At 51.8% G+C, this 26,189-nt stretch overlaps 1 protein-coding gene across 6 annotated transcripts in view; it reads right to left on the bottom strand.

Annotated features, from left to right (window-relative positions):
• Positions 1–26,189, bottom strand: part of ARHGEF10 (Rho guanine nucleotide exchange factor 10) — a 108,951-nt gene that overhangs the window by 52,495 nt on the left and 30,267 nt on the right. For 5 of the 6 annotated variants that reach the window (XM_047856719.1, XM_047856720.1, XM_047856722.1 and 2 more), the window contains 7 exons: positions 24,828–24,891; positions 19,995–20,071; positions 17,892–17,948; positions 10,228–10,391; positions 7,532–7,648; positions 4,832–4,946; positions 1,510–1,616 (listed from right to left, as the gene is read on the bottom strand). In XM_047856719.1, coding sequence (XP_047712675.1) covers positions 1,510–1,616; positions 4,832–4,946; positions 7,532–7,648; positions 10,228–10,391; positions 17,892–17,948; positions 19,995–20,071; positions 24,828–24,891 — 701 coding nt within the window. The remainder of the gene's footprint in view (positions 1–1,509; positions 1,617–4,831; positions 4,947–7,531; positions 7,649–10,227; positions 10,392–17,891; positions 17,949–19,994; positions 20,072–24,827; positions 24,892–26,189) is intronic. The other variant, XM_047856723.1, reaches the window with a different exon arrangement.

Genomic DNA, 26,189 nt, shown 5'->3' with positions numbered 1-26,189 from the left:
CCTGTCTCCTGACAGACGCTCACAACACCCAGCCTCCACCACCGAGTCCCGGCCTGGACAGTGACGCCCTGTGGCCAATTTCCCCCCCCCGCCCCCGCCCGTCCTCTGTCCTCTGCAGGGCCGTCCCCCTGTTCCATCACAATGTCCCATGCGTGACTGCCACGTTGTCTGGGAGTGCTCTGCGTCACACGTCCCCGACACCACAGCCTCGGACAGGAGGGTCCAAGGCCCAGTCGCCCCACGGCCCCCCAGGACTAGAGAGCACAGGAGCGGGGCAGGAGGCACCCAGGCACAGAGACCCCAGAGGAGCGTCAAGGCTGTTTTCCAACCATCAAGTCCCTTTCTCACACTTCTCTCAGTCTCGTGAGGCTGGAGAACGTGGGGCACGGGTACACGGGGCTACGGCAGAAAGGGCCCAGCCGCACCCCACGGGGTCACGGCCACATCCCCCCGGGAGCACCACACAGCAGAGGATTTACGGCTAATCTAACTGACTTAGATTGGAGGATTTTAGGTTTGGGGATCAGAGACGTGGCTGGAACGTCAGGCCCTTCCCGCCCGTGGCAGGGGCCGCCCCGGCCTCCTCGGAGCCACGGTGTCCTCCCACGGGACGCGTGCACTCACGGAGGGACGTGCGAGGCTTTCCTGACGTCCAGAGCGCTCGTGGGGGTGTCGCGGGGAGCAGACGCAGTGGTGGCTACAGGGCGTCTCTGTCACCTGGTCGAGCGCTCTTTCGCTCCCGACGTGCTCGCGGGCCAACCCCTCGGCCCCGACGCGTTTCCTCATCACCGCAGCCCCCGCTGCTTGGCTCCCCCTTCACCTCGAAGCTCGAAGTTTCCCAGTCTGGCCCGACGATGATGAACAGCCCCGGGCCTCCTCCCGGCTCGGCTCCCATTCCCCAGACTCTAACCTTACCACCCGCACCGGCCGCGTGGGCCCCTCCATCCCGGCCTCCGCTCTGCCCCCCGTACGTGTCCACCTGCCCGCGCCCACAACGTGAGTCACACTGCGCACGCACGCAGCGCCCCCCAGGAGCCCCTGCCCCACTCCCCAGTGTCCTGAGGCTCGTTTCCTCTCACCCAAAGATAACCGAGAGGACACCACCAAATCTCTCTTCCCTCTGCTGCCTACTTCCAGACATCGAGAGACTGCTTTATGCGCGATAGTGACGGTATCAGTTGTTGGAAATCCGTGTTTTCATCTCTGTCAGAGGCACAGTTGACACAAACGCTCGCGGTGTCTCTGTCAGTAAGAACGGGCGTAGACGGCGCCTGCACAGAGGGCAGCTCCACACCCTTCTCACGCTTACTCTGGGGTGGGGACTTGAAGTGCTCGAGGACCAGAGAGCCCGCGTCCAGGCCACAGCCGCCGACCGGGGCCGCCGAGACCCACTGCTGTGCCCGAGGACACGGAGGGGCCGGGAGCGCGCAGGGGGCAGTCACCGGCCGCGCACGCGTTCGGGCACGTCTCCAGCCAGCACGGCCGTGCCGGCCAACAGCCCCGGCCTACCTGCTGCTGAGACAGACCCTCAGGCATCGGCGTCAGGATGGCCTCCGGGTGCCTGCAGTCCACGTCGATAAACAGATTCTGCTCCTCTTCGAGACAAGATCTGTGATCTGAAAAAGGGATGCACTCGCTTGACACCGAGACGGCACGCCCGGAACACTGCAGCGCGGTGAAATAGGCCGTCGAACCGATGCGTCGGGCAGACACCTCCGTTTCCTGTGTTCTCTTCCCGCCTGGCAACGACTAGGTCAAAATTTTAACAAACCCAAGACGATATGCTCTCCACCAGAGGAATACCGTGTCCGTCAAAGTTTGAAAATTCCAATACCTTGGAAGTTTCATTTCAAAAGGCAGAGGGGCGTCATTTGAGTACCCAGTCGGTGAAGCGGAAATAAATACCTCAATTTCCTCGCCTATAAAATACGACACCCGGAGTCAGAGAAGGGCAGGTGAAAACAGCCAAGAACCCACAGTCAGTAATCGACGAAAGCTAAGTGGAGACTCCGTGTATTTCTTGACCTTCTGTGTGTCTTTCTCACTGGAAAAACACAGCTTCCGCCAGATCAAAACATTTAGACCAAATCTAAATTTATTTTTAAAAACTCAGCCGTAGCTAAATAAATGAAAGAATCTGGGGCGCCTGGGTGGTTCAGTCGGTCGGGCCTCTGACTTCAGCTCAGGTCATGATCTCACAGCTTGGGAGTTCGAGCCCCGAGTCGGGCCTGTTTCGGGTTTTGTGTTTCCCCCTCTTCTGCCCCTCCCCCCCGCCCACTCACAATCTGTCTCTCTCAAAAACAAATAAGCATTTAAAAAATTTTAAAAAATACATTAAGAAAAAAAGAAAAAAGAATCCACAAAACGGCTGGAAAACAGAAAAGCAAAGGAATTCTTAGGTAATAGGACCCCAGGGATTATCGAATTTAAATATCCCAAACGCTGGCTGCATAGAAAAATTCCTGAGGAGCTTTTAAAAACCCCCCAGTGTCCGCACACCTATGAGGAGAGGATGGCCAAAACCCAGAGCACCGACCATGCCAAGTGCGCCAAGTGCGCCAAGTGCTAGAGAAAACGTGGAGCAGCAGGGACTCGCGGCCGGTGGTCGTGCACACTGTGCGGCTAGTGTGGTGGTTTCTCTCAAAATGAAACCTGCTCTTTCCCCACAATCCAGCGACGACACTCCTCGACATTTACAAGGAGTTGAGAGCCCGCGTCCACGTATAAGCTGTGACAGACGTTTACGGCACTCTGTTCCCACCTGCCCAACCTTGGAGGCCACCACAGCGCCCTCCAGTAGGTGACGGATAACTGAACCGGTGCGTCCAGACAGCGCAAGATCATTCAGCGCTAAGAAGAAACGAGCCCTCAAGCCACGAACAGACACGGAGGTCTGTTCTTAAACACGTTACTAAGTGAAAGAAACCAGTCTGAAGAGTCTACACCATGGATGATTCCAACTCTGACCTTCTGGGGAAGGCAACACCATGGACACAGCAAGGCGAGAGGCCGCCGGGGCTGGGAGGGATGAACGGTGGGGCCCAGGGGGGTTGACGGCAGTGAAGCTCTTCTGTGTGACGATGGATCCCCGTGGTTGTACTTTTGTCCCAAGCCACGGAATGGGCCACATCAAGACGTGCACTGCGGACCCTGGGTGGTGACAACGTGCCCGGGTGGGTGCGTCAGCTGTCTGTGACAACGTGACAACGGGTGCAGGGGCAGATCTCCTGCTCAGTTTTGTTGTGAATCTAAAATCTATCTTAAATAATAAAGTCTTACAAAGAAATAGGAACAGAACCTTCTGGTGTCCAGACCCCTCCCTCGAGTGTCGCTGACTGGTCCCGGGGTGCTGGGCCCGGGCAAGTGCGTGCACATCCAGGCTGAGGAACCGCGAATTCAGCGTTATCTTCCCATATCACAGCTTAGGACACAAAGGTCGTTGGGCTCAGGGACGTGCCTGACGACCTGCTGTGCCCCCGGGGGACCCCCGTGGGCCTCCTCCCTGCCTAGCTTGGGGCTTCTGGCCCGCCCTGCGTGCTGGGTCACTGGCCTGCAGATCCTAGTTCAAGGCCTGGGGTGGGCCAGAGTCGGCGTTTCTGCCCAGTGTCTGGCATCCAGGGCCCCAAATCCCAGGCTCGGCCCCTCTCATACCCTGCCTCTGCTCTCCAGGGGCAGGTCCCCCACCGTGAAGGTGTTCCTTCTCGAGGTGCCCAGCATACTGCCAGCACCTCATCGGGGCCGTCCCCTTCCCAAGTAACCCACTGGGGCTCCGGACAACCTTTCCTCTGTCTTGTTTCAACGTGAAGATGTTGCTAGCACTAAAATGTATTTAAAAAATCTAGTTTTGACTCCAATGACTTCCCCTTCCAGAAGCGTGGCCTCACTGTCCTTTCCAGGCACCGGGATCAGCAAATGCTACACTCACACCGGCACTGGGTTTGCCTCTTAGAACGTCTGTGCAAACAACAAAGTCCCGTTTTTACAAGAACCGGTCAACGCCCCCTGGGAGCGTGTGCTCTCATCCACACTGCACATACTAGCCAGGCTGCAAGGACACGCCAGTGCATAGACATTTTCTCCGACGTCTGAGAATCCTTGGCCCACCGCCGGGCGTAAGCAGGAATACAGCAGACACAGCCCATCTTCCTGACAGACGGATGGACAGCACAGGCTACACCCCCCCTTGGTGAGAGTCTCAGAAAACCTGAAATTTCTGGAATCATCTCAGAGCTTCCCACGCCAGCAAGAGCGTTCCTAACATCTCTGCTTAGAGCGAGACCTTCTTATAGCTTCGTCCTGGTGGGAAGCACACGTCTGTATGAGGATACACCGCACGCGAGATCACCCGTTACCACGCCTTACTGAGAACAGACTTGCTGAGAATCATGCCTGACTTGAGGTCCCAGGCTACCCGAGGGGGTTTCAGGAGACACAGCAGAGAGTGAAGCCCCCCGGGGCAGTCGGGGGGGAGGGGGTTTCACTAAGGGCCCACGACGTGCTGGGAGGAAACAATAGACAGAGAAGTGATGTCTGCTACCTACGCGAATTCTCTTAACTTTCCGCTGCTTGTCGTGTCTGTGTGTGTGTGTGTGTGTGTGTGTGTGTCCCCGAGCTACTGCACAGGTCCGTGCAGGCCCTCAGCGGAGAGTGCACCCTCGCGCCCATTTGGGAGCTGACACCTAGGCGGCCCGCTGAGTCAAACACCAGCTGAGTCAAACACCACTGTGCTGAGGTTGTGTGTGACGTGCCCGTGGCCGCGCTCCCCACCCCAAAGTGCTGTGTCGGGGGGACCACAGGCTTGGAGCACCTGTCTGCAGGCCGGGCCACTGACCTGGAGCCATGAAGGACTTGGTCCTAATGAGAGAGCGGCCTCTCTTCACAGCAGCCTTGGTCTTCTCAAGCCCGTCTTTAGTGCCCTCCTTCGCAGCCTTCATGAGTTTCTGCATCTGTAAAAAAAAAAAAAAAAAAGGGAGAACCGTGAGAAGCGGACCGTCGGTAAAAATCCACTAGCTGCTTTTATTTTGTTTTAAAAGAATACTGTCAAGTAGCTTGGTCTTAAGACGTCGCCTGAAACTGGCTTTTTGATGTGGGAGCACTTGCTTGCTCGGTGTGTGTGTGTGTATGTAACTTGGGCCACATTTTGTTTGTTTAAAAGAAAAAACGAGGACGAAAAGCAAACTTGAAAGCCAGCCCTTCTTTGACCTGGTTTCCTGCTGCGTGTGAACGGCAGCCTCCACTTTTCTTACGATCACTTACAAACACAGAGCCTGGCGGACATCAGAGGGAGCAAGTTAAACACACGCACGCACACACACGCACACACACGCACGCACACACACACACACACGCACACACACACACACACACACACTCAGGCAGCCGGCCCCAGGTCACAAGGCAAACGCAGGAAACCAGGAAACACAGAGCCCCGGCTGCCTTCCTGAGCTCCCCGGGGGGCCAGGCCAGAGGCTCACAGGGGCCCCACTGCAGGTTAACAGACGAGGAGGCAGACTGGCGGGAGTCAGGAACACCACTCCGCACCGTCACGCCGTGTAGGGAACCTGGCTCACCCACCCCGGAGTCCTGTGGGCACTGCCGTGGGCCATCAGAGCCCAGAGCAGCACGGACCCGCTCTGGCACACCCCTTACGCTGGAAAATTCTAAGGTCTGAGGTGTGGGCTATTGGGCTCCAAGCGATTAGAGAAAACCCAAATGGCCTCCTACAGACAAAGCAGGATCCCGCCAAGGGGACGTCCACGCTGCCTGCTGCCCTGGCCCTCCTGTCCTGGATCCCGCCAAGGGGACGTGCACGCTGCCTGCTGCCCTGCTCCTCCTGCAGACTCCCTCTGGCACGCTCATCTGTCTCTACCTCCCTCCTCAGCCCGCCTTCCCTGCCAGCGTGCCTCAGGATGGGACCATCAGGGCTACCGCCGGCACCGTGCTGCCCGGTTACAGCGGGGGACGCGGCCGTCCACGCTGCACTGTGTCCCCGCGGAGCACACTGGTGTCAGACACGCACCGCGGCCCAGCTGTTTCTGTACGTCCTCTGTCTCCCGCCATCCAGCGGGTGACCCCGAACCACGTCCACGCCACCCAGACGGGGCCCCGCCCCAGCCCCCACGGGCCACGGCCACTGCAGTCTCCCGGGAGACACAGCCACTCCGGGATTCTCTTGCGTCCCTTCCTCCCCATCCCGGGGACGTGCCCTCCACCACACTCGCCACCTCCCCGGCCACGCCTGTGGCCTCCGCCCTGCCCCACGCGCCCAGTGCCTGTCTGCCTGCAAGGCGTCTCGGCTTTGTCTCCTGACCCACACGGCCCTTTCAGACCCCTCCCTTTCTTACCCCACGCCAGACCCCTAAGCCTCGGCGTCAGCCTGACCCCCGTCAGGGCCCCCATCCTCGAGCTGCGATAAAGACCCAGGTTCCGGGGAGCTGAGACGCCCATCCAGGTCACGCGGCAGCCAGGGAACAGCCGGGACTCCTGAACCTCCCTAACGTCTGCTTCTCGCTGGGTGAAGGGTGTCCGTCTGGCCCGGCCCTCACCCACTCACCCCATCTTACTGCTCGCTGCCCCCCAACGCACACTGTTCGCCCTGCCACGCCTTACTATCTGCACTTGATTCCAGACTCCTCCATGGAGCTGGCCTCCTTCACGCTTCCCCCACGGCCAATGACTGAGCTCGGGGCTCCCCAGAAGACCCCATCAGGCCCCAGACACTCCCGCATGGGAACCAGCCAGAGGCTCCATGGAAAGAAGTGACTGCCAGCATTTTGCTCCCACTTTGGGGAGCCCGGGGCCCAAGAACACTCTGGAATTGAGCAGGCGACCATAACGGGAGACACTTATTTCTAAGTGAACGTCTGCTTGCAGGTAGACGCCGTTCAACACACACAAACAAACAACAGAACGTCAGACGGACAGGTGTAACGGGAGTGACAATTACTCGACAGTGTCCTTGTAAAACACATCTCCGAGAACTGCCTGCCACCACATTCAAACCTCGCGGTTCTCCGACCTCCGGTCTCCGGAGCCCTTTGTACCCGGAAAGATGCCAAGGGCCCCAACGAGGTCCGTTTCTCTGGCTTTCACTCATCTACCCTTACTGGATGAAGAATGGAGATTGACAAAAAATATCGAACTTTTACGAATATTCATTTAAAAATACTACTAAGCCCGTGCCGTGTTATCTAAGTAATGCATTCGTGAAAAATTACCGTGTTTTCCCAAACCACAACATAGGCGGTGCTGTTCTGCACGGCTGGCCATCTCTCGCGGCCGGGGCAGCACACGCGCAGTGGAGCCGTGGGGAAACTCCCGTCCGTGCATACGAGGATGAGAGAGAGGAACGCAAACGGTGTCTCGGGATTAATCTGAGCTCGGTGACATCTGGGAGCCCAGGACCACACGCTGAGAACCAGTGTTCACCCAGAAAGGGCCAAACCTAGTTTCCTTGCGCTTCTGTTTAAAGTACGGTCTGTTTCTGAACAAGCATTTTCCACGCAGCTGGTTGAGAAGTGAGCCACACTACCTTCAGTTCATGTTTCTGCTTTAGTTGCTGAATCTCTGTGGCTGCCACCGTGCTTGCCATCAAAGCTCTCATCGTTCTCTCATAGTGCTCCTTGAGACGGGTTAGGTCATGGGAAAGCTACAGCATAAAGAGACACAATCTTCTCACAAAAACGCTCCCTCTGGTACTTTGAGACGATCGTACGTTGCAAGGCCCGGGGGGCGGCGTCTGGGGAAGCCCACGCACCACGGGGAGCCCCCAGCTCTGGCCCACCGACTCCTGAGAGAGAAAAATGGGGCGGCTTCTCAGGAGACGGACTGGAGACTTTTCTGTGCCAGCCCAGGACAAGAAAGTGAACGAAGGGCTGAGGGTTGTCATTCACGTCCACGTGGACAACGTCACAAGGATCAGACGTGTAAATACAATACGTAAAAACTATTCCTTATGTCAGCACCAAGGCACAGGACACCGGGGTTCACGACTGTACTACAGGGCATCAGAATTTGGAAATGGGCGGCACCGATTTTTAAGTCTCCAAACTGACGTGCCTCGGCTGACGGGGAAGGGGCAAAATCTCATAAGACGCTGTCCCCCGTGATCACGCACGCCTCAGACGTGGAAACCCAGCCCTCAAGGCTTCTCGAGACAGCGTCTCCCATGTCAACACAGGCAAAGACACTGTGTGCTGTGAGCAAATTCTGACTAGAGAATGGACCCTTCTTGAGTTGACCTCAACCACTTAGGGTGCTCAGTGGACCGTTCTAACACAAGACTTCAAGGAGACCGCTAGGTCCTTCCCCCCTCCCCCCGCCCTCCCTCATGCTGGCGGTGCTCCCAGCGCCCCCAGGGTGTGGCCAAGCTGGGGCCAAGGCGGTGGGAAGACCCCGCCTGATTATCCCGCACCTTGAGCCACGGTGTGGCACTTCACCTGCTGCCGAGCGGCCTCTCGTGTGGCACTTCAAGGGCCTGCCTGGTAACCCGGGTCCATTTGGAGAGCGAGGAAAGCACGGTTTGTTCAGTGAGCGTGCGAGCGGCTCGTCAGCGGGCACCTGACACCCTACCCGCCCACGGAAGGACACCGGCATGGCCTCGCCTGATACCCTACCCACCCACGGAAGGACACCCTACCCGCCCACGGGAAGGACACCGGCGTGGCATCACCTGATACCCTATCCGCCCACGGAAGGACACCCGCGTGGCCTCACCTGATACCCTATCCGCCCACGGAAGGACACCCGTGTGGCCTCACCTGATACCCTATCCGCCCACGGAAGGACACCCGCGTGGCCTCACTTGATACCCTACCCACCCACGGAAGGACACTCTACCCGCCCACGGAAGGATACCGGCGTGGCCTCACCTAATACCCTACCCACCCACGGGAAGGACACCAGCATGGCCTCACCTGACGCCCTACCCGCCCACAGAAGGACACCGGCGTGGCCTCACCTGATACCCTACCCACCCACGGAAGGACACCCTACCCGCCCACGGAAGGACACCGGCGTGGCCTTGCCTGATACCCTACCCACCCACGGAAGGACACTCTACCCGCCCACGGAAGGACACCGGCGTGGCCTCACCACTCTTCCCGGCACCCGTGCTCGACTCTGCAATCTCAAGCCCAGAGTGTCGGGTGCATAGAGTCAAGCATGACCACAGGATTAAGTGTCCGCTGTGCCAATGCCACTGGCAGAGGGGGTCTAAGGGACGGCTGTAGGACGGGAGGTGCTCGGGCCACCTTCCCAAAGCGGGAGGCTCGTCCTGAGCATCACAAAGCAAGCTCGTGGAGTGCGGGAACTAGGCCCCTGTAACCACCCGCCAGCCGGAGGTTCGTGGGGGCTTCAGCCAAGAACCCGCGCGTCCACGTACTGGGGGCCCACGGCATCTACCCACGCTGTCATGGTGGCGAGGCAGCAACTACAGCCCAGCCTGCACCAACACAGAGTCACGCGGGCCAGGCTCCGTGCGCCTGTGGCCTGATGCTCGGCCTCACACAGAAAGCACGTGACATCTGCAGACACGCGTGGGGATGTCGGTGCACAACAGCCCTTTCACCAGCAGCCGGAGCCCACGGCCAACAGCACGGGCACAGCCACTCGACACTGAAAACCAGAATCTCATTAAGATCATGTGCCTCAACAAAAGCGCTTGTAGGTCCCACGTCTGACAACCACCCAATTCTAGAATTCACACTCCCGATCTGTGAAGTTCCTCCTCCGACCTTCACTTCCGGAGACCCCTCCCCGCCACACACACACCTTCCACTCAGGACAGAGAACGTGGGGCAGCTTAGGAACCCCGGCCCTCAACATCATTTTGTACCATATTCTATCTTTAGACCTTCCTTTTTGTGTAGAAAACGCGGAAGTTCAAAACGCCCCTTAAAGGGAAGCAGGCTTGTGCCGCGTCTCAGAGAGACCTGATTCGGTCCAGTGAGCACAGAAAGCATGCTGTCTACACAACACAAAGAACGAGGGAACAGTCACATAGGACCCCCTGAGGGATTTCATTTATAAGAAGGTAACTTCCCATCCTGCTACGATTACACTTACAACGTGAAATAAAGGAGCCTCCCCTGCGGCCAGCGTCTCACACCCTCCCCACACCCGGTACCAACGTCTTTAAGGGCACTTCGGTATTACGGAACGAAAATTCTGCAGGCCGTGCCAGTGCTAACACGAGACGTGTGTCTCTCACGCGGGTTGAACACATACTTGCTTCCTGTGGTTGCTGCGCAGGAAGGACCTGGGGACCCCATTCTTGCACTCGGAGTCACTCTGCTCCTCGTAACTCTCAAATTCACTGGAGCTCCATCCGTATTCCAAAGAGCTGTTTCCACCTTCATCTCCATTCTCGACGTCGTCATAAATCATTTCATCTGAAGGCCAAAGGGCCAAAAGGAAATAAAAAGAACACAGAAGTCTCTGGTTATGTTTTACCGATCACCGAGAGCTGGGATCTGGAAGCGTGTCGGAAACCCGCAGGGGCAGCGTGGAGCCTCGGGGTCGGCTTCCTATACAGGTGGTGGGGAGCCCCTCCAGGGTGCGGGCAGAGACGTGCGGGGCCGACAGCGCTCCGGTGAACCCCCAGCCCCAGGTGCATCCCGAGGGCTGCTGGTCTAGAAGAATCCACCACGACAATACAAAAGAAGTTGCCGGCCATACAAAGATAAACCCACGGAATATGAACGAGTTATGCAAGTGGGTGATAGAGATGCTCAAATACGAACACACGTGATGCTCACGGGAAACAGTTCTAAGTTTTGCCTTTGTGCGAAAAACCGTCTCATAAATCTCATCTATTACTGTTTTTAAAATATTTTCATCACATGAGTCATGCAGAATTAGTGAAAAACACGTTTATGCCACCAAATACGATGACAGGGGCTCTTTATTTAAAAATTCTGCAGTCTTTAATTCCCGTCTTTTGTCTCACAATCTCTGTTCTGCAAAAGAGAATTCCTGGAGCAAAGCGGCCTTGTGGGCGCCCCCAGGGCAAGGCACACGTCTTACCAACTAGCCCGCTTCCTTTTTGACACACGCAAAGGCCTCAGGTCCCAAGAAAGTAGTTCTGTGAGACTCCCTGACAATTACAGAACAATACTCAGTGGAAGTAGAAAACACACATGGAGTTTTGTGCGCTGGGACTTTCCGAGAACAAAAACATCGTTCCACAAACTTCTGGAACATCAGTGTCTCTCTAAGTTCTCCTGCTTATTAAACACATGAGCATGAAGGGTTATTTCAGCTGGAGTTTCTCAGGTATAAATGATGTGCTAAGAGTGATTTCTGCTTAAACTATCACTGAAGGAGAATACCATGTGAGATAAAGACATTTCCACACCTGGGAATACATTTTTGTTTCTCAATTAAATTTATTCTCTGGGCACCTGGGTGGTCTAGTCAGCTAAGTGTCCTACTTTTATTTGGCTCAGGTCATGATCTCATGGTTCATGAGTTCAAACCCCACGCCAGGCTCTGTGCTGACAGCGTGGAGGCTGCTTGGGATTCCCTCTCTCCCTCTCTCCCTCCCTCTCTCTCTCCCTCTCTCCCTCTCTCCCTCTCCCTCTCTCTCTCTGCCCTTACCCTACTCATGCGTGCACACACGTGCACACTCTTTCTCTTTCGAAATGAACACTTAAAGAATTTATTCCATATGCATCTTCAGTCATCCTCTGTAATAAAACTTACCCTTAAAAATTTTTCAGTAATGAAACTTCGATTAATAGATTCTCTAGGGCCAAGAGCAAGCTTTGTAGGTATAGTGACATTTAGAGGCAAATATTTGCTTTCACTGGAAATGAAAAGTAGATACAAGGTTGTCACTGAGGATCTCAGATTACTTGGCCTCAAGTTCTCTCTCCACCGAATTCAGATTAATTTTGAATATAAAACAGAAATCCAAACTTCTGGTTAAAGGCTCTGAGAGTAAATGTCATCTGGGTAAGAACATGCAACATTTGAAAACGAGCTCATTTTCCAGAAGCCACAGGAGCGTGGGTCAGCCACAGGTCAGTGTATCTGCCCTAGATGACCACCAACTGGGCAACTGGGTCAACAGGGCAGGTGGATTCCAGGGATGTGGCCAGACCCTGACTCAGCTGCCACGCAGGTCAGGGCAGAGAGCCATCCTGATAAAGGCAGGTTGCCATGGGAAGGACCTGGTGACCTCCATGGCCTGGTCGGCAGGAGGCATGCAAATGCAGAAATGTGCCTGTGCACTGTCTCCCGGTGCGGCTCATGAATCCTGAAGCTGCCCGACTAGCACTCCCTCCTCCCTCCATGAACCCCTGTGGACATCAGGCTACTCTTTGTGCGGGAAACGAGTCCGGACGCATAGCCGGGCGGGTGTTGCCCACACCTGCAGAGGGACGTCCAGCCTGTGGGGGCAGAGGCGAGCTGCAGGTACACCCAGGTCAACTGGGCGGCTGGTCCTGGCTCCGGGGAAGACGGCCGAGGGTCCTGCTCTACTGTGAGCCCTGCTCTCAGGCGGGCTGGATGGCTTGTCCATCTTGGGGAGGCAGGAGCTACCAATGCCAGGCACCATGGACCACCTCTAACTCAGGTACATCTCCACTCAGCAGTCAGAACGTGGGAAAATAATGCTTCTCCAAGTTCTGGAAAAGGCAGTAGTATCTGGGCCTCACCCGCACACTGAAACTTTCAAGGACTCTGAAGAGCCTTGTTAAGGACAGATGACTGATGCTTTGTGAATTACAATGCCCTCCTGAGCTCCCAGATGCACAGACTGGTGCTTTCTGAGACCAGACCGAAAAGCAAGCACAGCCCCAGGGCCTGTGTTTCTCCCACAAGGCCAGCGAAGGGAGAACTGGTCTACGTGGCTGGATTTTACTTGGCAGCAACCTTGCTACCTGCCCCGGGCCAGGACGGACCTAAGAAGTGCCACTGCAGTGGCAGTGGCCACACAGTCCTGTGAGTGTGCTTAATGCCACTGAACTGTGCACTCTAAACTGGTTAAAATGCTCAATTTTATGCAGTGGGCACTTTACCACAATGAAAAAAAAAAAAAAACAAAAACAGAAAAAAGTAACCCTGGATGGTCATCATCGTATCTCATAAGAAATTCTTCAGTATCCTGCCAGTATCGTGACAGAACTTGACCCAAAACGACCATATTTTGCACAAAGCACACAGGCCTCCACTCTCCCTCAGACACCTCTGTCTCCCCAAGTTCACCAGCTGCACAGCTGAAGTCCTGAACAGCTGGAGGAACCTCAAAGACCTAGTGCCACCTACTTCACTAAAGAATATAGTTACTTATCAAATATGGAAATGCACCAAAAAGCATACAATAGCAGGCCTGTCTGTAGACCCCGCCCAAACCCTGCTTCAGTGCCCACTCCTGTAAAGGCAGCAGCACAAGGCAACATGCATACAGCCAGAGCTCTGGCCCCTCCGCCAGGCCAGCAAGAATCGTTCTTGGCTTGTGGCTGTCCACTTACCTCTGAGGTGTGGGTTTACCCGAAGGCCACATGCAGCCTACCTCTGTGTCTTGCTTTTTGCTCAACATTGCCTTTGGCTGTATACACACACACAAACACACCATTTATTCATTTTTAACTGCAATATAATGGTCTGTTGTATACATTCATTGCCATATGCTGATCCCTTCCCCGAGTGTGGGGCCACTATGTTCCCCTTCATCTTTGGCTCTTTACAAACGGTGCTGCAGATAAGCATCCCTGCACATGTCTCCCGGATAGTGGGCATGAATTTCTCCAGGAAACACACCTGCAAGGGAACCACTGGTTTGTATCACCATTTACACGTTAGCTAACTCTTACTAAAGTGTTTCTCAAAACAACTGCAGCACCAAGATGCTTAATGAGACAAAGAGCAAAGGGCCACAGAGGGAGCCAGAACCCTTTGTGATCCTAACCAGGGAGGGTCCTGGCTGACGTGGGACTGAAAGCAACTGTGGACGCCCATCAGGGTCAATATACCAAGGGAACTGCGTAAAAGAAACACATTAAGACATCTTTTATGGCCACAAGAGTTTTGAAAGTATTTGTGGGAACCTTGAGCAGACTCTTATGTATTTAACAAATAGAGTACGAGGGAGGTATTCTTTCAGCTGACAGTTCAGTGACTCTTGGCTGAGTCCACACACATCAGGGCCCTGCCGCGCGCTGTCCTTACAGGGACGTGGCTGGCTCTATGCAGAACAGCTGTCACCTTTAGTAGGTAAACTACTGGCAGACCTTTTGCCAGTGTTTTGGATTTAGAGGGGCCAGATCAACGTTCTGTGTTGGCAAAGGCCTACCTGGTAGCATAAATTACCCAAAAATAAAAATTTCAAGCTTGTTTTTACAGAAACCAGTCTTTAAGCCCCACTTTATTTGCAGCATGTATTTAAATAACTACCTAGGAGCACATTTATTGATAAGAACTTCCAGTTCTGTTTATAAAGGGACCCAAATGTCAAGTGTTTGTCTCCCTCAACGTAGGAATCTCAAGGGCAGGGGTGACTCTGTTAGCTGAAACTAAACCGGTGCTCGGTATGTAACAGCGTCCAAAAGCATTTTGGAATGAATAAACTGCCGTGTGCTTTTAACTCTTCATCAGTTAGTACGCTGGATGTGGATTATAAGAATGTATCCTTTTTAGGTCGAAAATGCTTCCTTCTATTATGAGTTTTTAACATTGAATGGCCACTGAACCTTGTCAAGTGCACTTTATGGAAATACTAAGATGAGCCTATGGTTTATGTCCAGAAGTCTGTTCCTGTGGAAAAGGTGGTAAAGGAACCTGCTCATGTTGAAGGGTCTGTCACCCCCTGAGACCAATCTGAAGGGTTCAGGTCGGCTTTTGCTGATTTGTCGGGATATTACCAGATTTGATTTCTTTACATTTTCATCAGGATGCTCAGCGTCACCCCTTTAAGCGAAGGGGGCTCTAAGTTTACACCAACACCCTAAGATGGGTTCCCTGCTCCTGGGTGGCTGGGGTCCGCTGGGACTACACGCAGAGCCGAGGAACTCTGTCCCCTGACGGTTTAGCAATTCTCAGACGAGGACACTGGTCCTAGTGGGCTGCCGGGCAGATGAAACAGTTCATTCTAGATTGTGAATCGTTAGACATTAGCGTGTTCTACTTCAGGTGCAGTCCACGTTTCAACTAGTTGATATCCAGGTGCTTCTAGAATCCCTTCCTGGCGTTTGTCTCTACCACACTTTCTTGTTCCTGATCCATCCTTCGGTTCCCTCTCCTCCCGACAAGATCTTTCCTTCCTAACACTCCCAGGGGCTCGTCTGTTTTTGTATTATTTTTGGAGAACTGCTCTTGGGTTCTGTTGATACTTTCTGTTGTTTCTTTGTCTTCTAACACTTTTGCTGTTATCATTTTTTTGTCCTTCTACTTTTGCTGAGTTTGCTCCGCTCTTCTCTTACGTCACGGAGCAGAGGCTCGGCTCACTGCTCCCCCACCGTCTTTTCTTTTTTCTTTTTTTTTTTTTTTCAACGTTTATTTATTTTTGGGACAGAGAGAGAGAGAGCATGAACGGGGAAGGGGCAGAGAGAGAGGGAGACACAGAATCGGAAGCAGGCTCCAGGCTCCGAGCCATCAGCCCAGAGCCTGACGCGGGGCTCGAACTCACAGACCGCGAGATCGTGACCTGGCTGAAGTCGGACGCTTAACCGACTGCGCCACCCAGGCGCCCCATCCCACCGTCTTTTCTTAACAGGCGCCATCGTGACTGCAACCCTTCATTATTTTAAATCTTCCCCATAATATTTTATGCCATATTTCCATTATTATTCAAGTCATAATATTTCTACTTTCCATTCTGTTTTCACCATTGTCTGTGAGCTAAGTACTAGTATTATTTTTAACTTTCAAGTGTTTCTTCCCATTGATTTTTTCAACTTAGGGAATGAGGCCTAAATGCCAATTGTTAGACATTTCTTAATATTTGCTTTGAGGAATACTATATGGTTTTTATAAATATTCCATGTGCTTGAAAAGAAATTTCAATCTTTAGGTTAATCATATATTATATTCTTCTGCAGTTTACTAATTTTGTATCCAGTATCCAAGACAGTGGAGGGAACGGTCTTAAAATCTCCCACTCTAATTATGTACTTAACTGTTGCTGATTATTTCTCAGTCATATTTTGCTTTCTGTATTTAGAGGCTGTCTTGTTAGGTACACACAAGTTTAGAACTGTTATAATTCTCTCCGGTGAAGGACTCTAAACCTAATGTTTTATGGCCTAAAATTCAATATGTTATAGTAATACTGGCTATATTTTGGTTGGAATGGGCCTTATATTTCTTTTTCCATCCATTTACCTATGAATGTTTTTTTTTTTTTTTTAATTTTTTTTTTCAACGTTTATTTATTTTTGGGACAGAGAGAGACAGAGCATGGACGGGGGAGGGGCAGAGAGAGAGGGAGACACAGAATCGGAAACAGGCTCCAGGCTCCGAGCCATCAGCCCAGAGCCTGACGCGGGGCTCGAACTCGCGGACCACGAGATCGTGACCTGGCTGAAGTCGGACGCTTAACCGACTGCGCCACCCAGGCGCCCCTACCTATGAATGTTTTATATCTTTATACAGCTGTCACAAAAATATGTGGCTAGCTTTGCTACTTCATCCAACCTGAGAATTTTTTTTTTTATGGGCCACTGGATTCAATTTATATTTACCATAAGTAGCAATATATTTGGACTAATTTTGCCATCTTTTTTCATACCATTTGCCATAGTTTCTTACTTTCCATTTTCTTGCTTTCTACCAGACTGAGGTTTTCTCTACTGGTTTGGGAGTTAAATAATCCATTTCTGTTCTTTTAGTGGTTACCCAGAAGATGCAGACCTGACCTATCACAGCCAAAAACACACATCATTATCTACGCTCTTCCTGGAAAACGCACAGACTTTAGATGTTCAGGGTCAGTCCACCCTCCAGCTGACAGTTACCACAGCCTGGGGCTTTGGTCCCACCCTGCAAATGAAACAACACTATTACTGCTATCCTGGTCAATACTCCTTTCGATTCATTCACAAAGTTATTATTTGCTCACTGTCGTGTCTGCTTCTCATTAGGTTCGGTAACCTTTTCCTTGAAATGCAACGTGACAGTTTTTAGAGTCTGAGTGGTAAATCTCCCCAATCTTTATCTAATACTGCCTTTGCTTCCCTCTTTTTAAACACCTGTGTTTTGGTATGAATGGACTGATTTGTGCCCAGCAGTTGTTAAGTGTATGTGCCTAGGTATGGATTCAGACTTAACCCTGCTTTGAACTTGTATTTCTACAATCTGAGAACTTAGATCCTTCCTGAATTCTAGAAAAGTATTGGTACTTCCTTCTTCTACCCTCTCATTCGTATCATTTATCAAATATGTGCTAGTACTTAGCCTCCATATTTCTTACCTTTCCACTTATACACTCCACATCTTTAATTCCCTCTGCTTTACGTGTATCAACTATCCTATTTACAGTTGTAACACAGGGGCGCCTGGGTGACTCAGTCGGTTAAGCATTCAACTTTGGCTCAAGTCATGACCTTCCTGAGATTGAGCCCCACATCGGGCTCTGTACTGACAGCTCAGAGCCTGGAGCCGGCTTCGGATTCTGTGTCTCCCTCTCTCTCTGCCCCTCCCCTGCTCATGCTCTGTCTCTGTGTCTCAAAAATGAATAAATGTTAAAAAAAATAAGGTTGTAATACAGCCACCCACATCTATGTGCTCAAATATTCTACCCCATGGTATCAATGAGGCACTATAAGACATAATAAAATCCATAGGAGCTGTGTACCTAGGGTCTGTGTGCACAGTGACTAGTCATTTTTTACACCCAGTGGGAAAGACTGATAAACTGAACCTTCTAAAACTCAATTGCAGACAATTCAAACCTGGTTCAGAGTCTGAATTTTCTCTTGGCACGTCGTCATAAATGGCTTCTTCTGGATCTGGAATAAAAAGTAGGAAAGTTTCAAAACCAAGTACAATGTCCACTGTTCAGGGCCACAGTCTCACACGACGCTATAATGATGCAGAAAGCTAGTTCCAAAGGGCAGACACATGCACCTTCCCAAAGCAGAAGTTTTCTGGGGACTGAAGGATGACGCTCTACGTGAGCCAGGTATGAGTGGGGAATTGTATGGCTTCTAGGCCACTTTAGTCCATTATTTTGTGTTCACCTGCACGTCTCTATGTGGCTCTTTATAAATATTTTTCAGTTTACGAAGTTAACGTGTTCCAATGTACAAACAATACAGAGGTGCCATACACGGTTTCAGAAACAACGGGACAGCCCAAGAGGTGCTATGGTAACAGGAAACCTAAAATAAGTCTATCATCTATAACATCTTGAACTACTGGATATAAAAACTGGGCACACACAAGGATGAGAATGTTCACCTGTTAGGATAAAGTCTCTCCGACTACACTATGTGGAACGTTCGTGTCCTCTGAGACTGTAACACGTTTTCTTAAGAAAAGGTCGGGATCCTTCCGGGCCAGACTACTGAGCGAATACGGTATGAGAAGGTCGTGTGCGAGAGCAGCAGTGAAGCTAGAAATGCATTTCGGTATTTGTAAGTTTGGGCCTTCGTGGAAATCAACCACGTTATGAGGTCGGTCTTACACACTGAAAACCGTGAAGGTCACCACGACTAAGCAACAACAAGAAGATGAAGTAAGTACTCCCAACTCTGCCTCTGCTCTCAAGCCAGTTACATTCTGGGGAGGGGGAAGGGGGAGGCAGCAAACTCGGGAAAGCCCCTCGTTCTCCTCCTGCCGTCAGGCCCCCGTGTGACAGACACCCCCTTCCTTGTAATAAGATTAACTGCAACCGTGATATGCATTTCCACTCCCGACAACGTGTGGGATGCTCGAATACGCACCCGTGAAAACCACGGCCGTGAAGCCCACGAGTCCGCTTACGTGCAGATCTGATTGTGACACCTGCACGAACCTGTTTGTGATACTTTATTGTAAGAATGCGGTACGTGACACATACACACAATATAATCGACGGTGTATGTGATTGGTAAAGCTTCCAGTCACCAGCAGGCACCGGTAGGAGTCAAAAGTTATACCCAGATTTTTTACTGTGGGGGTGTCAGCACCCCTAACCTGTGTGTTATCCTAATTAACTGCCACTTGTGCAATAAAACAAGTAATGGGAGAAAGTCACACAAATTTTACTCTGGAAATAAAATTGCTAGCGAACAGGAGGAAAATAATTTCATCCCTTAATGATCCCCATTTAGCGGCCCCCTAGCAGAATCCTCTACTTATGCTAGGTTCTTTGTTTGACAATGTCATAATTAAAACCAGAACACGACACATTCCAGGAGATAACTGAACAATCAGGAGACAGTTAAGATGGTTCTTCCTTGTAAGTCAATCATAGAAAATTACACAGAAATTAGCGAGCCAGTAGATAATAAAGGGATAATTGGAAAAGCCATCTTTACTTTTTTTAAAAAATTGAAAGTCAAATCTAGTTAAAAATAGCTCAGCTTTCTAAGCCACATGTGGAACAGAAGGTCTGGTATGCCATCTGGACAGTGGGCTGGCTTAACCAGCCATCCACCCCCTTTCCAAAATGGTAGCCTGAAAAAGCATCTCCGTGAGAATCACAAGAAAATGCCTGGTAACGTCTCCGTGGTAACTTGCTGAGTGTGGGCCCGTGTAAGAGCATCAGTTCCCCGAACACGGGACCATCGTGACAGGACCCAAGGACTGTACTGGGAAGAAACAATCAGGAGGAAACCCGTGTGGGACGGGGGGAGCAGAGATGTTCTGACTGGAAACAAAATAAGGGCTTCAGAGAGCCTGGGGACAGCAGCGACAGGCAGCTCTGGTTGGTCCTTCAGGGAAACGAATGCGGTTCTGAAGGGACGTGGGAATAACCAGCGGAACCCGGCAAACACACATCGACCCCTGGGGCGGCGTCCACGCGGGGCCTGGCGAGGATGAGGGCACGGCGGGAAGGTCAGTGTACTTACTCTCCATCCACGCGGTATTGGCCGGGTCCGCCGCCCACCGGGCGAGGGCACTGTCCTCCTTAGGCGCTCGCTCGTCACTGGGAGAAAACAAACCAGGAGACCACAAGGGTGAGCGTGCTTCCGGTCAGGACGCTGACGAATGTCCCCAAAGGGTACGTGAGCTCCAACGTGTGCACGCTGTCCCCAGATGTTACTCCGGGCGTCCTGTGCTGAGAACGTCTCCTGAGTCGCTGCCTATGCATTTTATGTATGACCCCGCCTCACACCCACAACGCGGACGTGTATGGAAGGATCCACGCCTGTGGTCCCACCACACCTTCCCACTTGGCTTTTTCGGGGCCCCTTTTACAATAAACACTTAGACTTAAGCCCTTGAAAAGTCAGTGACCTCCGCCCTAACCATCTCATTAGGAACCAGTGCCTGACCTCGCTCTGTATCTACGGGGACAGGGGACGCCCTCCCCTGGCCCCCTGCATGCACCCCATTTCTGGGATACGTGAGTAATACACCTGGGGCCTTCCCTTCCCTTGTGCATGGGGGCGGGTGTACCGAGGCCGTGCCTTCAATCCAAACGCCCCGGGGGCTTCACCCCCCAGTGGTCTCTGGGACGCTGAGGGGGCCACCGGCTGACACAGGCAGGGGCTTCCGCCCCCTCACCCAGCAGGTCAGAATCTGCATGTGCTCGTTTTATCAGACCAGCCGCGGCTTCTCAACACAGATGCCAGGTTCAAGCTTTAATTCCCAGCGGTTTGTATGTGCTTCCGAACGCCCGCCACGTGCCCGGCACAGGTGCTCGCACAACAGAAACAGGAGAAACGAGGTCTCTGCTCCAGGGGGCCTGAAGCGTCTTCCAGTTGTTCGCCAGAACTTCTTGCGGGCCTGTTGTGTGCCGCACACGGTACCGGCTGCAGAGACACGCCCGAGTGACAGAGGGGCCTTCTCGCCTCCGGGAAGGGACCTCACGCAGCCAGAAATAAAAAGTGCTCACGACTCAACTGGTGCTGTGCTCTAGTGCGATGGTCCCGGGGGCCAAGTCACAGGGTCACACACAGGGATAGGAATGCTGTCCCGCGGGCTGTGGCAAGCCTCTGGAATGCTTTATTCAGAAGAACGACAAGGTCGGCTTCATTCAACACAGCTGGGACAAGACCAACCTCAGGGGCCCACGGTCTAGGGGAGCTCTGCAAGGAAGAGCCGAGCGCAGTGTGGAGCACTTCACGGGAAGGGAAAGAGGCTGGAACTAGGGTGAGTGCTCAGAGACAACCATGGGGAGCTCGGAAAAACGCACACGGGCAAAGGAGAATCATTCATACGGAGTTAATGCCACACTTCACGGTAAGTGACAGAGATGGCGGGGGTCACTGCAGCGTGGTCTCTTCTATCATCATTTTTGTTAGTTTTCTGAAAGTTCTGATGGTTGAATACAAGATTTAAAGGCCAGGGAAGATGGCAAAGGTCTTAAAAATGTCCAGGTCACAGACACTTTAGCTACGCAAGCATGTGCGACACAATACGCTACACTGTGGATGCGTGTAAGAAAAGAAGCTGAGTCGGTCCCCACACTTAGTTGAGGAACGTGTCACATAAAAAAAAAGTATTCTTGGGGCGCCTGGGTGGCGCAGTCGGTTAAGCGTCCGACTTCAGCCAGGTCACGATCTCGCGGTCTGGGAGTTCGAGCCCCGCGTCGGGCTCTGGGCTGATGGCTCAGAGCCTGGAGCCTGTTTCCGATTCTGTGTCTCCCTCTCTCTCTCTGGCCCTCCCCCGTTCATGCTCTGTCTCTCTCTGTCCCAAAAATAAATAAACGTTGAAAAAAAAATTAAAAAAAAAAAAAGTATTCTCACATTTTCAAGTCTAAAATTACATCAAAGTGAAGTTAAGCAAAAAAACAGAAAATCTAAAGCAAACGTGGATGACATTTAAACTGCTCCTGAGTGTTTCCATAGGTTTAAAAAAGGTCGCTTTCCGTGGATTTAAAAAAGGTCGCGCTTTGGAAGAGAATCTGAGCTTGCCCTCTCACGCCACTTCACGTTCTTTTTGTTCTAAGAAACGATCCTTTCAGCAGACGTGTTTTCCACCGTACGTCTCAGATCACCAGCGATAATGTGCCACCCACTCGTGTCTCGTCACACGCACACTGTGATTCTACTGCGGGGTCTTGGTGGACCTGCTCTGCCACATGTAATGTAAACCAGGTGGAAAGAGCTTGCACATCCCTTTCTGCAAAGACACCAGTCTTTTAGGGACGAGTATGTCTTTCTACGTTCAGAGGCCAGCCTACCACCCCAAAGAAAAAGCCAGGTGAGCGTGAGAACAGCAGGCCAAGGACCCGACACCCGAGTCAGGAGTCCGTTCTCGCTCTCCGTCTCCTCTGCTGGTGCCTGCGCGGATGAAAGGAAACACCGCAAGCCACCATATGGGAGGGAGGGAAGTCCTCGCTGGCGTGCTGAGACCGGTTTACTTCCTCTCGGTCTCTGATGCCGATCACAGGCCAGGCACTCGGTAAAGGCTTGGCGAACTGAGACATAAAAACTAAAAGTGGGTAAACAAACAGAGCCAGCACGCACCAAACACAGGACCAGGCAAGGTGGTGGATATTCCAACGCTGGGTAAAGCCTGATCCTACAAAATGGCCTTTAACTCATAAAAGGTCACAGAAGGCAAAGACGGAGATCATATATTGAATAAAGGTCCAATAGAACAAGAAGATATAACCATTACAAACATACAACTAACAAAGAAGCCCCAAAATAGATGAAGTGAAAATACACGGTACTGAACACAGAAATGGACCATCTCACAGTGACAGCTGGACACGCCAATGTAGCACTGTCAACAGAAGAACTGCCAGGCAGAAGACGCTAAGAGCGCCACAAATCAACTAGACCTAAGAGACATGGCACAACGTGGCACCCACCCACCCTCACGAGTCAAACTACAAAACTCTTAGAAGAAAACAGTGAGAGAGCTTCACGACACTGGATGTGCCAACAACTGACTGGACAGGACACCGAAAGCACAGGCAATATAAAAGAAACAAAACACATAAACTGGATTTCATCAAAATTAAAAACTTTTGTGCAAAGGACACCATCAAGAGAGTGAAAGGACAATCCACAGCATGGGAAGAAATGTTCACAAATCACACATCTGATGAGAGATTAATATTCAGATTATATAAAGAACACCTACAACTCAACAACAACAAATAAGCCCAACTCAAACATGGGGAAGGAACGTGAATGACATTTCTCCAAAGAAGACATACAAATGGGCGATGGGACATGAGGAGGAGCTCAGCATCATTAGTCATCAAGGAAATGCAAATCAAAACCACCAGGAGGTACCATTTCACACTCCCTAGAATGACTACAATCTTTAAAAACTGGAAAATAAATTTGGTGACCGTATTGGAAGGAGTTCATTGCAGGTGGGAATGTGAAATGGCACTGTCTCTGTGGTAAAGAGATGGCTGGTCCTCAAAAAGGGAAATATAGACTCACCATAAGATCCAGTGCTCCGCTCACAGGTACAGAGCCAAAGGGATAGGGAGCAAGGACTTAGATCCTCATACACCTGTGTTCCCAGCAGTGCGATTCACGACAGCCAAGAGGTGGAAACAAAGCAAGTGTCCTTCGAGTGGTGAGTGAGTGAAAAGGTCATATGTGCTTACAAAGGAATATTATGCAGGCTTGAAAAGGAAGGAGATCCGGACGCATCCTACAACACGGGAGAACCTCGCAAACATGATGCAGAGTGAAACAAGCCAGACACAGAAGGACACGAATTACCTAGATCGGGCCAATCCACGGAGACAGGATGCAGAGTAGGGGTTGTTGGGGGCTGGGGGGGGGGGGGGGGCGGTAGATTACCACAGGAGAGTTAGAGCTCCTATCTCAGATGATGAAATATTCTGAAAGGGGAGAGTGGTGACACAGTATATGCACGCGATGCCACTATATGTTACACTGAAAAGGGCTCAAATGGCAAATTTTATGTTGTATATATTTTAACACAGTTTTAATACGGACAACGCAGTGTACCAAAAGCCACAGGACGGTCCATCTTGAACAGGTGTGGATAATGCGTCAGTATGGCTGTACAGCCGCCAAGCAACAAGCATGACGGCATGCTAAGCCTTGGTCAAACCTGCTCTCCCCCTTCACAGGATTCTCAGTCCAGCAGCAGAAAGGGACAGGGGAAGTCACAGTGAGGGTGCACTGTTTTAATCAGTTTTAAAGCCGGTGTGCCCACACAGCTCTGGACGGACACGAGGGAACTTTATAAAACGAGACACTAAGGCAGGGTTTTGAAATGCATGCAGGAGTTTGCCTGGAGGACGGGCTTTTCCTGGGCATCTCAAGGAGGAGAAATAGTGTTTTTGAAGGCAAGTGGCATGAAAGAAAGGTCTACAATCAAATCAGTTTGAAGTACTCTCGCTGAAAGCTGGGTCAGACACACTGAAAAATCCCCTCCGGCCCCACAGGGTTCTGAGACCCTTCCCAAGGCTGAAGTACACACAGAATCTCCAGGGTGGAGGCCGAGGGGGGGCCACCTCTCCGGGGCCTATCTGCATGTGCGTTTGTACGGTCTGTCCTTCTACACAGACAGTATGAACCTCTAGCCGAGTCCTCGTACTCTGACACCCGTCCTGGGAGCCCCTGGGCGAGAGAGCAGACGGATGCAGGACTGGGAGCGGAGGGTCTGGGGCGGGGAGCAGGCGTGCTTGGTCACCACCTCACAGCACTGAGGGCAGGCAGGACAGGTGTCCCACGCTCCACGTTACAGGGAACGGTCATGGACCCAGGGCACGTGTGTAAAATGAAAAAATTTACCTGTTTGCTGGATCCTCAGAACTTAAAGAATTAAATGGGCTGTCTTCTGCTACTTCCTGCGTCTCTGTGAGGAAAGAAACAAAAAGCATATGGTTTCATGCTTAGGGTAAAATTGTAGGAAACGGATTTTTACATTTAAAATGGTTCCCTATTTTCCATTCTTATGAATGATAGGCTTATCTTAGCATAAAAATGATTAACTGATAGATTTAAGGCTTTTTAGGTTAGATTCAAAATAAGATGTTTTCAAAACAGGATTACAGTAAAAAGTGATATCCAAAGGCTCCTGAAACAGCGGGAATTAAACCCAAAGAAAGTAGGCTACAGTAAGAAACAAATTTTCTCCTGTGTCTTAACTTTTTATATACTCACATGCACGTGCACACACGCACACACACACACAGTCTGTCACACATGTCCAGCTGACTGCTGTTCTCCCACCTCTGGGTTTGATTTACCAAGGGGTGATGAGCTCAGGCTTAGCCACGTGCTCAACCAACAACTGGTTAATTGCTACACTGGGAAACTGTCCATAAACACCGTTTTAGAAGGAATTTACTGTGTGCTAGGCAAACGTTCATGACCACTTTCAAAGCGCTCAGCAGTTAACTCAAGGTCCAGGAAGGCTGGGCTTAATGCAATAAGCTTGGAGATCTCACTCATAAAACTGGTCCCCTGATCCCGCTAAACAGTAACAAATACCCCTTACCCGGTGGTGGGATTTGCCTGGCGGTGCACCAGGAATTGTAGAGGCATGAACTCAACAAGTTCTCGAGGCCATGGAAAACCTCGCTGTCTGCCAAGGAGCACATGCCAGGTCAGAGGCAGGGCCATGATCTGAACTCAGACCTGCCCGTTCCAAAGACTTCCCACCACACCACACTCCCCCCAAAAATGGCCCACATGACTTCCTAAAAGACAAAGATACTCGACAAAGTCAACGAAGAAAGGATGTGTACTGGCAGCGAGCACACTTCACACAGTGACTACCTTCCCTGCGGCTGTGTCAGGGGCCCCTCTCACCACCCCTGAATGCACACCGCGTGTGCCTCAATGCACCCCCCCCAACACCTTCCTTCCCGGCGCTCCCCCTTCTGAGAAAGCAGATGCACCCGGAGGTGATGTCTGCTAAAACGAGAACTCTGATGACGGTATGGTGAGCACACTTGAGAGGAAGTTCTCCCGCTGGCCACACACACTGCTCATCTCTCACTGTTCTGGAAGGATCTGGAAGCCCGTGCCACGAGGCAGAGCACCATGAGTCTCTGGCCACTGGAGGACCACTAACGAATGAAAGTGGAGGCTCAGTGTTGGTTCTGGGCAGTGGGGAAGATGACAGGTTCCAGCTGTCCCCGACTCTGA

Source organism: Prionailurus viverrinus, chromosome B1 (genome assembly GCF_022837055.1).
Source record: "Prionailurus viverrinus isolate Anna chromosome B1, UM_Priviv_1.0, whole genome shotgun sequence".
In the NCBI taxonomy this organism is placed as follows: domain Eukaryota; kingdom Metazoa; phylum Chordata; class Mammalia; order Carnivora; family Felidae; genus Prionailurus; species Prionailurus viverrinus.
The sequence above is the reverse complement of the archived record's forward strand: the minus strand, read 5'-3'. Positions and strand labels throughout refer to the sequence as shown.